Below are 13,540 nucleotides of genomic sequence, written 5' to 3'. Positions count from 1 at the left end.
AGAAATTTACGTTATAATATGTTGAACATATTATAACGTAGTTTCTAAAATCCGTCATAATATGCGTAGTTTATTATGACAAATTTTCGTTTGTCCATTATAATAGGTGGAAGGTAACATGTAGAAATTTTTGTACGTTATAATATGTGATCTATTATTACGTATATATTTTTGTACGTTATAATATGTGATCAACGTATCATAACGTACATGGTTTAGTACGTTATAATATATTTTTTTTTAAAAAAAAATTAATTATTACATTTGAAAATTATAATAATATACTTGTATTATCATCTTATTCCATCAATTTATAATCAATATAGCTTCAAATAAAAATATTTAATGAAACTAACAAAATAAAATTCATTTCAAACATTAAATAGTGTAATATTTAATACATCATTTATATTATGCATATTTAAATGATTCATATACACTTGTGTTAAATGATGCAGTAGTAGTTGATTCACATTGTCTACCCATGAACAAATCTCTACTCATTGACAACAATTTGCATCCCCAAGCAAATGCCCAAAAATGGAACACTATGTTCTCCAGCATACTTAGTCGCAAGAATTTTCCCTTGCACTCCTCCATCACCAAAACCTCTTGGAACTAGAACACCATCAACGCCCTGCAGAATAAGTCCAATTACAGAAAACCAATAAATAATATATCACTATATGAGATTTTAACATATATATCAATATTAAAGATCAGAAAATGGAATAAATATGTTTAGTCTAAATAGTAGGAATACCTTTAAAATATTCCATGCAACTTTATATGCCTCAGGATCCTGCAGCAATATATTTTAATCAATCGTGAGAGGGTTGCATAAAAGCAAAACCAAAACCAAAAGGTCAACTAACATAAGTAATGCAGTAGATAGATCAGTAATCACCTCTTTATATTTCAGTATGCATATTGAATAAAAAAGAAGTTGTAGAGAATCCAAAAGGAGGAAATTATTATGTAAAAAATAGAAGGGTTCAGTTACTAATTTAGGAGTAAGTTACCTTCAGAACAGAAAGATATGCATCTGAAAGGCCTGTGTATTTTCCCACCATTGGAATTCTAACCTGAGGCACGTAACAATTGTTGTAAGCTCCACATTGGCCACTATTAAGATAAATAAATATCTATGCACATGTTTTTTCTTTTTCTTTAGATGATGCATATTTGAGATGTCTGCCACTCACAGTTTCATCACATCTGTCATAAATTTTTTTCCTTGCAGTCGACTCCTTCAAATTAGGCTCTGCTGCAACACTGTAAATGATAAAGGAATTAGTTTGAAGACCCAAACACTTTAGGATAAATTCAAAGGAAAAGGTTTAGGATATTGCATGAACTTAAACCACTTAAAATGCAAAAGTATGAAATTCAATTTTAAAAGAAAAAAGAAAAAAAGAAAACCATCAAAACCATGAAATTAACAAATTAAACTGCATAAATACGGTTCCAGCAGTGCTTCAATAAAAGGCATGGACTCAATATCCCCTGCATGAAAGAAAAGTCATTGTAAATTAGTTGCTTTAAAATATAGCCGATCCCACCACCAAGTGAGAAGAAACTTGGTGGTTGCCTTAGAATATAGTACTAAAAATATGGATATGAATATTATTTTCTCCCACTGTTTTCTAAGTATAATTCATTTTCAATTTTTAGTTTTCAACTTCCATCTAACCCATAATCTTTAGAATTAAATATGGGAAAAAATTGAATGGATATAGAAATATAATATTGAAAAAGTTCTATCTTAATATTGATTGAAATAAAAGTAGCATTACTCGACAGAAATAAAAGTCAACATTATCACAGCAATAATTTATAATCAAACTTCAACTTGAAATTAACAGTAGACAGGACATAATTATTAAAAAGGAATAATATATTTGTTTCGCATGTAAAATGAAAAAGACTGTCAAAGAAAAAGATACCTCTCTCATGTAAAATATCTGCTGAGTTGGTTTCAAACTCTAAAGCCTTAGTCAAATCTTCAATAGCCTGAGATGTCCAGAAGCAATAGTCAATGTCACATTATGAATTGTTATGTGTGCAAGAAAATCATTTATAATAAAAAGTGATTCAAGTGAGATCTTACTTAAGTAACTAAAAATTTCAATCACCTTCTTTTCAACTATATATATAATAAGATCACTAGTCAAACAATTCCTTAACATGGCTCTACATAAGTCTTGACAACTGCACTAGTTTTGCTTAAACAATACATATTTGACCCAAGTGTTAATGCCTAAACCAAATCAAGTTTCTACTCCTTATAAGTCAAATCAAACATAAGTAAAAACCAGATTTCAAGATCATTTCATTTTCTGTACCAGAAGAGATCCATTTCATTAAGGGTGGGTGTCAATGGGACATACCTAACATGAAGCATTGATTAACTAAAATACCGAGGTTAAAAAATAAATAAATAAATTCCAATCAGCAATGCGAATTGGGTAAACTTCAAAAAAATTTACAAATATTAAGATCAAGTAAGCCACCCCACCTCAACAAACTCCCCCAAGGCTGCCCGAGCTTGACCTCTCCTCTTCCATAATCTCCTCTTCTCTCCTTCTCAATAACAAACTATAAACATCCAAAACAAAACAATTAGAAACATCTGGCTCACCTGATACATTTTTCTAGTAGTGATGTTATTGTCGCCAGTTAATTTAATGTCCAAAAATCGTTCGTAGTTCCCAAGATCAAGTTCAAGCTTCCACAAACAAAAAAAAATAATGAAAATGGCAATCTAAAACTTCAGAGGAAAACAAACTGCAGATATCCTCTTTTACTACGACTCAGAAAGTTTTAGCTTGCACTTATGAAGTAAAATGAGAAAATGAAAAGAGCAGGGGAAAGTATAACATAACATACAACCTCAACCTTCCATTGAATTTAGAAGGAAATAAAAAATCTAATGACTGTCATCTTGTTGTAGAAAATTTTCATTTGCTTACCTCTCCGCTATCATCTAAGACGAAAACCTCCGCATGCTCGAAAGGAGACATTGTCCCTGCATCAGTGTTCAAGTAGGGGTCTGCAAATGATGGAAAAATTAAAACAAAGATAAAAACAGTGAAAATAGCATTCATTACTTTACATAATATGATAATAAAAGCAAACATGTTTTATTAAAATTTCTATAAATATGAAAACTAAATTAACAGGATAAAGAGGGGAAAAGTGTTACAGAGAAGAATGTGAACTATAACTACGGTTGGAAGACCAGCTCTGAGAAGATGACTGTAGGCGCGACGCGAATCCTCGAAGCTTCTTCCAGAGAGAAGACGTAGCGAAAATATGACAAAAACTCGAAGAAGAACAAGAAACAAAGGATTAAACTTGATAGAAACCCTAGAAGAAGAAGGAAACCTATTCTGGACCGATTGATCGGTGTAAATCAAAGTTGAATCGGTGGAAAATGTTTCTAATGGTGAAAACAAGGTTTTAATCGGTGGAATCGTAGGGAAATGGTGAAAAGGAGAAGAAACCCCAACAGAGGGTTTAGCTCTATGAATGATTCGGTGAAAAATGAAGGATAGAGGAAATAGAGATGATTCTGTGAGTGAAGAAGCCTTGCCGTGATGATGAACGACGTGCGACGAGGAGATGTCTCTCGAGAAGGAAGATGCCAGGAAACCGAAAGTGCTCTCTCGAATGCACGAGAGGAAATGAAATGAGACCTCCAAGCGTGACAGCGAGCGAAGGAATACGCTCCACAACGTGGCTGAAGTTCTGAAAATGATGTGGCTGAAGTTCTGAAAATGATGTGGTTGATGACGAAGATGCCGAGAAATGCAAGTGAGAGGGATGAGACGAAGAGCGGAAGAAAAGAATGAGACTGAGAGTGAACTTGAAATGAAATCTAGCGAGAGGGAAATGTGAAAAATTAATGAGGAAGAGATATTATAACTGATTTCTAAAACTCCGTTATAATACATCAATAATAGGTTTTAAACTTATTTACAAGTTTACCACCGCATTTTATATTATAACTGATTTTTATAACTACGTTATAATATGTCTTACATTTATTTACAAGTTTGCCATCGCGTTTCATATTATAATTGATTTACAAAACTACGTTATAATATGTCCTATTTTTATTACCATCTTGCCACCGGTCAATCTAGTATGACGGATAATTTTTATACGTTATAATAGCTTCGTTATAGAAAGGTATTTTTCCACTAGTGTTTGTTGTTTGATTGTATGTGTGTGAAGCTAAGACAGGTTGTTGTGGGGTCTTCTCGCCTTATCTAGTAAATCTAGGATGACTCTTTCAGTCGTGGATGCGGAAAAGAGGTTATCTTCGGTCGTGGATGGAGAGGATAAGTTCAAGTGGTGATGACTCTTTCGGTCGTGGATGTGGGAAAGAGATTCTCTTCGGTCGTGGACGTGGGAAGAGGATGGAATTTGAGTGTTGATAAGAAATGGATGTTAGAGACAAGACATTTGCGAAACAATCTTTCATCAAAAGTTGTGCTAAAGAGAAAGTTTGATCTAAATTTGATAAAGTACTGAAAAAGCAAATTTTCTTCGACAATAAGACATCAACCTATGACTATGACCTATGACAAAAACTACGAAAAGTCGTATCTTAAGGACAAGCTTCGTCTAACGGCTATATCATCATCAAATCTCGAGGACAAACATCATCCACTAGCTACATTGTCAAAAGGAGTATAAATAGAATATCTTTGAAGAAGGAGAGAGAGGATGGACACCTAATGAATAACAAGAAAATCATTCTAAAGGAAGATCAAGAATTCTCTCGAAACTATTTAAAGTCAAATCCTTTAAAGAAATAGAGAGAAAGAGAGAGAAAACAACTCAAGAAAAGAAACATGCTCAAGCTTCATTGATATATAAACTTACTTTTGTAAGAAGAGAGAAGAGAAAAATATTCAGTGAGTCTATTAGATTGATTTGTGTTGAACACATATTTTCTTTGCGAGACTTATTGTCTAAGGACTTGTCATCAATCTTTTGATTGTAAATTCTAAAGGGAATTAAAACAATTTACGTTTAACTTGGTGGAGTTAAATGGTACCTAGACGGGTGTGTCTAGTGGAAACTAGGAGTAGGTTAAACTCAACTATATAGTATATCTGGAGGATATTGGGAACGTCTAGGGATACTAGGAGTGGTGAAGAATACTGCATAACCAAGAGTGGGTGAAACTCAGTCAAGGTCACAGTAACAGGGGTTACTGGGTTGACAGTGACAACTAGGAGTGGGTTAAACTCAACTAGACAGTGTATTTGGAAGATACCGGAAACGTCTATAGATACTAGGAGTGGTGAAGAATACTACATAACTAGGAGTGGATGAAACTCAGTAAAGGTCATAGTAACATGGCTTACTAGGTTGATAACGACAACCAGGAGTGTGGGTTAAACTAAACTAAATAAGTGTATATAGAGGATACCAAGAGTGTATAAAGATACCAAGAGCGGTGAATAATATTGCGCAACCAAGACTGTGTGATACTCGATACTATTTGCAGTGACGGGGATCACTAAGCTTGTCTAGTGTAACCAAGAGTGGTAAGAATACCCACATGTACTTCATTAAAAATCTAATGAAACCTTCAAAGTTACCTTAGAAGAGAACTGGACATAGCTCAATTCAGTGAACCACTATAAAATGTCTATGTGTTGTGTTTTAGACTTATGGACATAACTCAATTACCTTAGAGGAAAACAAAATTCTCATATACTCACCTATTAACAGATGCCTTGTTCTTTAAGATTCACTTCCTCCTAAACGACAAGAAGATAAGCTGAAACTAAGACCATGAACGCGTCCATTAGAACAATGTTTATAGGGAGAGGATTAAGTAGCTTATGAGCATCATTCAACCTTCAACGACTATGATCAAAACATCAACTTTAGAAAAAATATATGGATATATTATTCAACTCCTCTTCTAGTGTTTCATGTTACTTCAAACTTGACACCAGTGCAGAAATAACATTTAACGTCACATGTTTAATGTCTAAACACAAAAACTCCAACGTGAAAAATGACTGGTGGCAGTTTTGTAAATAAAATCACTATTTAGATGTCGGCTCTAGGGGGTCCTTGACGTCTAAATCGCTATACACGTCGACCCCCAATATTGGACGCCAAAATTGTTTGAGAAAGTAAAACAAAAAAATTTTTTTTATTACATTTAAACATTCATTCCCCTCTACCCCAACGTCTAAAGGTCGATTACACGTCAGTCACCCACATTGGACACCAAATGGTCTGCGAAAGTAACCCAAAAGTCACTTTTTCCATGCATTTAGATATTCGATCCCCACCCCTGACGTCTAAATTGACTATAGACGTCGGCTACCCCCATCTCGGACGCCAAATGGTTTGCGAAAGTAACCAAAAAGCCAATGTTTCATTACCTTTAAACGTCTGGTCCCCTAATGGTCCTGTAAATGCCTCATTTTGAACGCCAAAGATTAAATTTTTACTGACTGAATGTCGACTGGTAGGGGGACCGACGTGTATAGCGATTTAGATGTCGACTAAGTGGAGAGCCGACGTCTAATGTTCTGTTTTTACACCTACTTCCAAGCACAAACAACAATTTTTGTGTTTTTACTCTACATTGTTCATCGTCTTCCTCTCTCGTTGCTCCTTTCGCCATTAACGTCAAATGTGCCTTTTCTTTCACTTTTCGCTGATTAAAATCATTTTGTACCAATTGTATTACGTTTAAAATTATTTGCACTTATTAAAATTTGTTTCCGATGGCTTTTTGGTGTAGTTCTTGTGTGTGATTTCACGGGCCTCCGTGGTGACGCTTTCCCTCTCCATTGCTTGCTTGTACCCATTCTGCATTGCTTGTTTCCATTCTCATTTGCTGATTTCCATTTTCAACCATTTTTCAAAGGTTAGTATTTTGGTTGATTATTTGTCTTAGTTATAGAATATGATATTGCATATTGGTTATGAGTTATTTTTTATTTTATATATTAATTTTAGTTTTATATGTAATTGGAATTTGAATATATGAATTTTAGTTAATGGATATGGGTTGTTGTTGATGTCATTTTTAGCTTTTGTGTTGCACATTGTTTTTTGAGTATGCATGATGATTGATTAAGTTTGATGTCTTAATTGTGATTTTAATTGTATTATGAAATCATCAAGGGAAACTTAGTTCCCGTTTGAGATTTAACACAAATGATTAAACTTTTAATCATTTGTATTAAATTTCAAATTGTCCGATCGGACAGTTTGAAAAAATTATTTTTCATAATTTGCTATAACATGTACGTTGGAGTTTATGGATAATTTTGATAAAATTTCGGTTCAAATTATTTGTATTGTTCTCTGGATGCATATTTGATTGTAGTCATCCGTGACCACTTTCATTTGGTGTATTTCAAAGACCAATGCGAAAATGTTGTTTGTCCTATTAGACTTCTTTGCATGTGTGCTAACAAATTTATGAAAAGTAATTTTTCTGAATGGGTAGGGCCAAACCTTGTGAGAGTTAAAAAATTAAGACTGATGAAGTTTGTTACGAACATAATATGGATCGAAGCTGGATGAATGAACGTCGCATCAATTAATAATATGAAAAGGGAGTTTCGGAGTTCTTGCAATATGTTGAACAAAAAGCAAGCTCTGTTAACACGACATATTTTTGTCCTTGTGTTCGTTGTTTTAATCAAATACTCCAAAACTTAGGCAATATATGCGACCATTTATTCATGTTCGGTATAATGAGAACTTATACTGGTCAGACTTGACATGGAGAAGTACTAGAGTAGCCTATAACGTCACGAGGAACGAATTATGTGAAAGAATGGTTGGGTGATCATTTAGAGGACATGATACGTGATGTTGATAAAGAAAATTTTGGAAGACCTAATTTGTATGATTCTCTTAAGAATGATTTAGAGCAAGAGTTGTATTTAGGATGCTCCAACTTTACACGTCTATCTGCAACTTTGAAGTTGTTTAGTTTAAAAGCAAGGAATGGATGGACCGACAAAAGTTTCAAGAGTTGTTGGAGTTGTTGAAGGAGATGCTTCTAGAAAATAACACTCTACCTATTCGTAATTATGAGACGAAGAAACTTTTATGTCCAACGGGTCTAGAATATCAAAAGATACATGCTTGTCCTAATGACTGTGTTTTATACATAAAGGAGATTGCTTCACTAAAGTTTTTTCCAGCATGTGGTTTATCACGGTTTAAAAAGAAAATTGATACAAAAAATGTGATGAAGGCAATGATAGTGCACCTGCTAAGGTGATGTGATATTTGCCTATAATACCTAGGTTGAAACAATTGTTTTCTTTTAAAGAATATGCAAAGAACCTTAAATTTCACATTGGCCGAAGAAATTGCGATAATCTTCTTCGACACCCAGCTGATTCACCACAATGAAAGAAGATCGATGAAACATTTTCAGAATTTGGTGCAGATACAAAGGTTGTAACTCATTTATAGTTCTTATTCATTTTGTATGTTATTATATGATCTACATTTTTTACTATTTAGTTTTTCATTTTAGTGTAATAAGCAACTAGATTCATGGGAATGTGACTACTATGTTATGTCTTGGATGAAAACCATCATTCGAGCTAGCATTACAGATGATTGGATTGAGGTAATAATACTTACCTTCCATACACTACACATGAAATTAAGCTTTGAACTTATGCAAACATAATGAATTTGTTTTGATTTTGCAGCGCTTAAAGAATACATCTCCTATATCAGAGGACACAATTAAGAAGATACGACAAGAGTAAGCAGTTTATCTTCTATAGAGATGGACTTGGGACTCATGCACATGCCTTTAGGAAGACTTTATTGTTGTTGAACATTAATTAGTTTAAGCTTAAGATTAAAGTTTTGATAATATATGTTTTGGATTGTTTTTTAGATTGTTTTTTAGATTGTTTAGTACCTTGTTCACTTGAAACGCATAAAATATATAATATTTTGATGTGTTGGAATCATTTTCTGTTTTTCAGATGTGGTTTTATTGTAAAAAAATTTATTTTTTTAAAAAAAACATAGATTGGATGTCGGTTAGTGCACATCTGACAGTTAAATGACGTCTATTTCATTCTAGAGACAAACCTCTGGATTTTTTCCCTAAGCTAGGCAAAAACGCGCTTAGCGCGCTAAACGTTAGATACACTGGTAACCGACGTCTAATGCAACGTTTGGCCACGTGTAATCCAACGTCTATTTGCGTATGATCTGGCCTCCGACGTCAAATTGATGTCTCCTAATATGATGTCGGAGTGGGGTCGGACGTTAAAAGCCTAAAATAACAAACGTTAAAAGTCTTTTTGCATTGGTGTGAACTGATTGGTTATGATGAACAACAGTTTGGTAGGGTATGAGGGATAGATCATTGGTTTTTGATGATGATGTGTGACAGTGTTTAAGTTGTTGGTGTGTTCCTTTTATAGGATTTATTATTGTGATGACTATTTAACATTTGTGTGTTATGTTACAATGCTTATAATTGATTCTTAGTTAGCTCACCCTTATGTTTGTGCTTATGGTTTCCACTTGTGATGATCGCTTTATATGGGAGAAGATGATCATGCAAATTATTTGGATGTTGTATAGAGCGACGAGTGGATTGAGAGAGTTGGAGAATTTAAGGTTGTTTAAATAAACTATTTTATTTGGAGTTTTATTTTGTAATTAAATATGAATTATGATTATTTTCCTTTAATTGTAAAAACTTATTGAATTTGGAATTCCATAAAGGTATTATGTTTTAAAAAATTTAAATTTTTACTTGTACTCGTGACATCCCAAAATTGGGGTGTTACATAATGCTTTCATTTAAAGAGAAAATCTTTACAAGTCTTTCAGATTTGCTTTGTATTGAAAACTTATTCCCTCTTTGAGAGTTATCAAATTTGTATCTTGTTTGAAAAACCTTTTTGGTTGCTTTGTAAATTCAGAAGTGAAGTAAAACATTTGGTGTTTAGCTTAGTTGAGTTAAACGATCTAATCAGTTGACTAATTTTGAGAACAGGAGTGGTTGATAATACTTGTTGTAAACTCTGGTGAAACTCGTGTAATCTTTGTTAAAGATTAGTGGAACCTCTTAAAAGGTCTTAAGAGAGAATTGAATATAGCTTAGGTTGGAGCAAACCAGTATAAAAATATGTGTGTTATTGTTTTTCCCTTTAAACGTTTTCCTAAATGTTTCTTTAAATATACAAGTGTCTAACAACTATTGCAAACTGTCTAACCCCTACAAAAGTTATGAAATGTTGTTTTATGAAAAGGTTTTAAAACATTATTCAAACCCTTCCCCCTTTCTAGTGTTTTACTATGTTGCAACCAAGACCAATACCAATAGCTTAAACCAAAGTCGTCGTGAGAGTGATATTGAGAAGAAGAACGAGCAATGAAAGCGAGAGTTACATGAACCTTCTTGTAGCAACGCCTGAAACGTGAAAGGATGATAATAAGAAACTTGCATGCAATAACACCAAAACAATTCACAACAACATTATGGAAAACGAAGAAGAAAAAGAAAATGCGAACCTCAATGACATAAAAGAAAATCAAGAAGGATGAGATAAATGAACCTCAAAGAAGGCTATTATGGAGGAAAACACGAGTTCTACAATGATAGAGGAGAAGAAGAGCTAGTTTTGTAGCACCGCTATGCAATAAGATCTTTCGTGGGTTGTAAAAATTCACAAATTAACCCTATGTAGATAGGTATAGGCATTGGTTTAACCTAGAACCAAAGCATATACTCATGCAATCAAGATACATGCTTCGATTTAACCTAAAATTGAAGCCTGTATTTTGAAATCCAAGTAAAGCCTTTTAAAAACACTATGACCTTTTTATAAATATTTTCACAATTATAGGCTTCGGTTATTTAAAAAAATCATATAGTTGTGCAAATATTTTTCATAACTACCACCACATAAGTATAAGCTTTAGTCAAGGTATATGTTTTAAATATCTGTAAATTATTGCTTATGATTGTGTAAATATTTTCCGCGTTATGTAATAAGACATATCACGGGTTTTAAAAATTCACTTACGTAGATAGGTATAGACTTTGGTTTAATCTATAACTGAAGTCTGTACTAATGCAACCATGATATAGACTTTAATTTAACCTAAAACCGAAGCTTATATTTTAACATTCATGTAAAGCATTTTAAAAGCACAATGAAATTTTTTAAAATATTTACAAAATTATAGACTTCAGTTCTTAAAAAAAAGCAAAAGAAACCACGTTCTATAAATGTGTAAATATTTTTATAAAAATCATCACATTAGTATATGCTTTTACTATCTTAAATTGTTGTATATAATTATGTAAATATTTTCGAAAATGTCACCCATTATTATAGGCTATATTTATCTTAAAAGCAAAACATATTAAACGATATCAAATACTAATGTTTGTATTATTTTATTTTATTAATAAATTTTCATATATTTGACCTAAGTGGAAAAATTTCTTCTATTTTGATCATAAAAACTTAACAACTAAAATAAAAATGATTTATATCAATGAAAAGTAATCCCATTCATATTAGAAAAAAAAAATAACTATGATTGTTTTGGCTCTAAATTAATTTAAACAACTATGCTCTCATGCATGTGTATAACTTCAGGATTTAATGTTATTTAAAAATATAAAGTTTTTACTCTAAATATAATTATAACTTCTTAAATAAAAATTATTTATCCTATATATTATATTAAGTTATTTAAAAGACATTTTTCTACGTGATACTTCCCTTTCTATAATTTTATATTACAATTCAACAATTACTGGACCATAAAAGCACACTTAACTTATACACATATTTTAATTTTTCTTTTTATTATTATTTTAAAATATAACTTACATATTTTACATTTTAGTGTTAAGATTAAATATGATTTTAATTATTAAACTTTATTGATGGTGTAACATCCCAAAAATATAGCATAAAATTATATACATGTGTCATCATTTAATAATATGGTAAAATAGTTACTAAAAATAAAGTTAACATGTTAAAGTTATTACAAAATAATCATAAAAGTTCAAACTTTACAATAAATTTATACTATTACAAAACTAGGTACATAACCGAGCGATCATTTCAAAACTAGAACTATAACCGAACGGTTAATACAGAACCACTCAGCTCTAATACCGAACAATCTTAATCTACACAGCAGGATCCTCGTCATCCAACGCCTGCTCCAACGAACACCCGTCTCCCTCTGCTCACACCCACAAGGTGATCATTGCAAATAAGAATTTTCGAATGGAAAGAATAACAAAAGAAGGATAAGCTAGTGTAATTTAATTAATCATACAAATAAAGCAAATACATAATCTTATAACCATTAAACACTCAAAGTTACGAAATCACCAACCACACAAGCATGCAATGACCGAACACTTGACTTTAACTATCCAGATTGTATAAATTATCGAGTTCTAAGGATTTGTGCATTAGTGTGATGAAGTACTGGAAACTCCATCAACCATCACACCAGGTTAGTCTTACAAACGCCCTCTTGCCATATAGGCACTTTAGACTCAGACCTCCTGTTATTCTCACCACATGACTCATCCCACTCTACTTGAGCATGGATGGTCATTTAGAATGTCGGGATAAATCCCAGCAAAACTCCGGTCATTTATACAGTAAACCACCAAAAACAATCACCACCATGTCACCTCTCCTTGAGGATAATAGTAATACCTCTATCAAACATACTTTTACTTTAACACCATCAGGATCATGCATACATAATTCATCAAAGAAATTTGGACAATTAATTATCCTAACACATTGGAACAAATATAAGCCGAACAGAATTAACCAAACACATATGAATAAGACCGAACACTCTATGTATGTTGGAGACCGAACAATTTCTCACTTCCCAAAGGATAGGACCGAACGGTATATAATGGATAAAACTAAAGAGTTGACCGAACACTATTAAAACTATTCACTAAACTAGAAACCAAGTACTAAGCTTAGACCGAATACTAAAACTCAAATCGAACACTTAATGTAAGACCGAACGTCTTTCACTATCTACATAACAAAACCGAAAGGTCCATAGTAGGTAATAAAGAGGAAGTGGTCGAACACTATTAAGGACCAACCCCCAAGAAAAGATCAAACACTAATACAAGTACAAACACTGCCAAGACAATTACCCACCTAAGTCGAACACCCTTTAGCTTAGATCTAACACCTAATGCTTAGGTCAACATTAAAAATTTATAATAAATGTTAATCATCACTTATCACTACTAAGAGACCGAACGGTACAACAGTATGACCGATCGGTCACTAACCAATAAGAACTATAAGAATTCAAACGTAGTTAAAACCAAACACTCGTGTAAATCTGCACGGTCAACTAATGACTCTTAGCGATCGGTATAATTACATAGAATACTGCAGAGTTATGTTCAACACCTATCCTTAACCAAAACACAGCATTCTTACCAACTTCTATATTTTTCCAAACTTGTATTATACTT

At 32.7% G+C, this 13,540-nt stretch overlaps 1 protein-coding gene across 7 annotated transcripts; it reads right to left on the bottom strand.

The window, feature by feature from the left end:
* Positions 1 to 341: 341 nt before the first annotated feature.
* LOC128193977 (uncharacterized) lies at positions 342 to 3,043 on the bottom strand. 7 transcript variants are annotated; one of them, XM_052868220.1, is made up of 7 exons: positions 2,973 to 3,043; positions 2,519 to 2,598; positions 1,947 to 2,013; positions 1,432 to 1,506; positions 1,206 to 1,275; positions 1,023 to 1,085; positions 342 to 637 (listed from the first exon to the last, which is right to left on the bottom strand). In XM_052868220.1, the coding sequence occupies exons 4-7, from the start codon at positions 1,455 to 1,457 to the stop codon at positions 497 to 499; spliced, it is 300 nt and encodes a 99-aa protein (XP_052724180.1). In that variant the 5' UTR covers positions 1,458 to 1,506; positions 1,947 to 2,013; positions 2,519 to 2,598; positions 2,973 to 3,043; the 3' UTR covers positions 342 to 496. The 7 variants fall into 7 exon arrangements, 2 of the variants coding, with proteins under 2 accessions (XP_052724180.1, XP_052724181.1); XR_008245187.1 differs by lacking the exon at positions 342 to 637 and adding an exon at positions 763 to 802 and having other exon boundaries at positions 1,423 to 1,506; XR_008245190.1 differs by lacking the exon at positions 342 to 637 and adding an exon at positions 763 to 802 and having other exon boundaries at positions 1,023 to 1,125.
* Between the last annotated feature and the right edge of the window lie 10,497 nt (positions 3,044 to 13,540).

Source organism: Vigna angularis, chromosome 9, assembly GCF_016808095.1.
Source record: "Vigna angularis cultivar LongXiaoDou No.4 chromosome 9, ASM1680809v1, whole genome shotgun sequence".
Lineage (NCBI taxonomy): Eukaryota > Viridiplantae > Streptophyta > Magnoliopsida > Fabales > Fabaceae > Vigna > Vigna angularis.
This window is presented reverse-complemented; position numbering and strand designations above follow the sequence as displayed.

What these genes read in the sequence shown, in the direction of transcription:
- LOC128193977 (XM_052868220.1), bottom strand. Translation starts at nt 1,457, where the DNA reads ATGCAGTTTAATTTGTTAATTTCATG. An exon ending in TTTAATTTGTTAATTTCATG is followed by an intron (nt 1,276 to 1,431) that starts GTTTTGATGGTT and finishes TATCATTTACAG; the next exon opens with TGTTGCAGCAGAGCCTAATT. An exon ending in CATATCTTTCTGTTCTGAAG is followed by an intron (nt 638 to 1,022) that starts GTAACTTACTCC and finishes CTTATTCTGCAG; the next exon opens with GGCGTTGATGGTGTTCTAGT.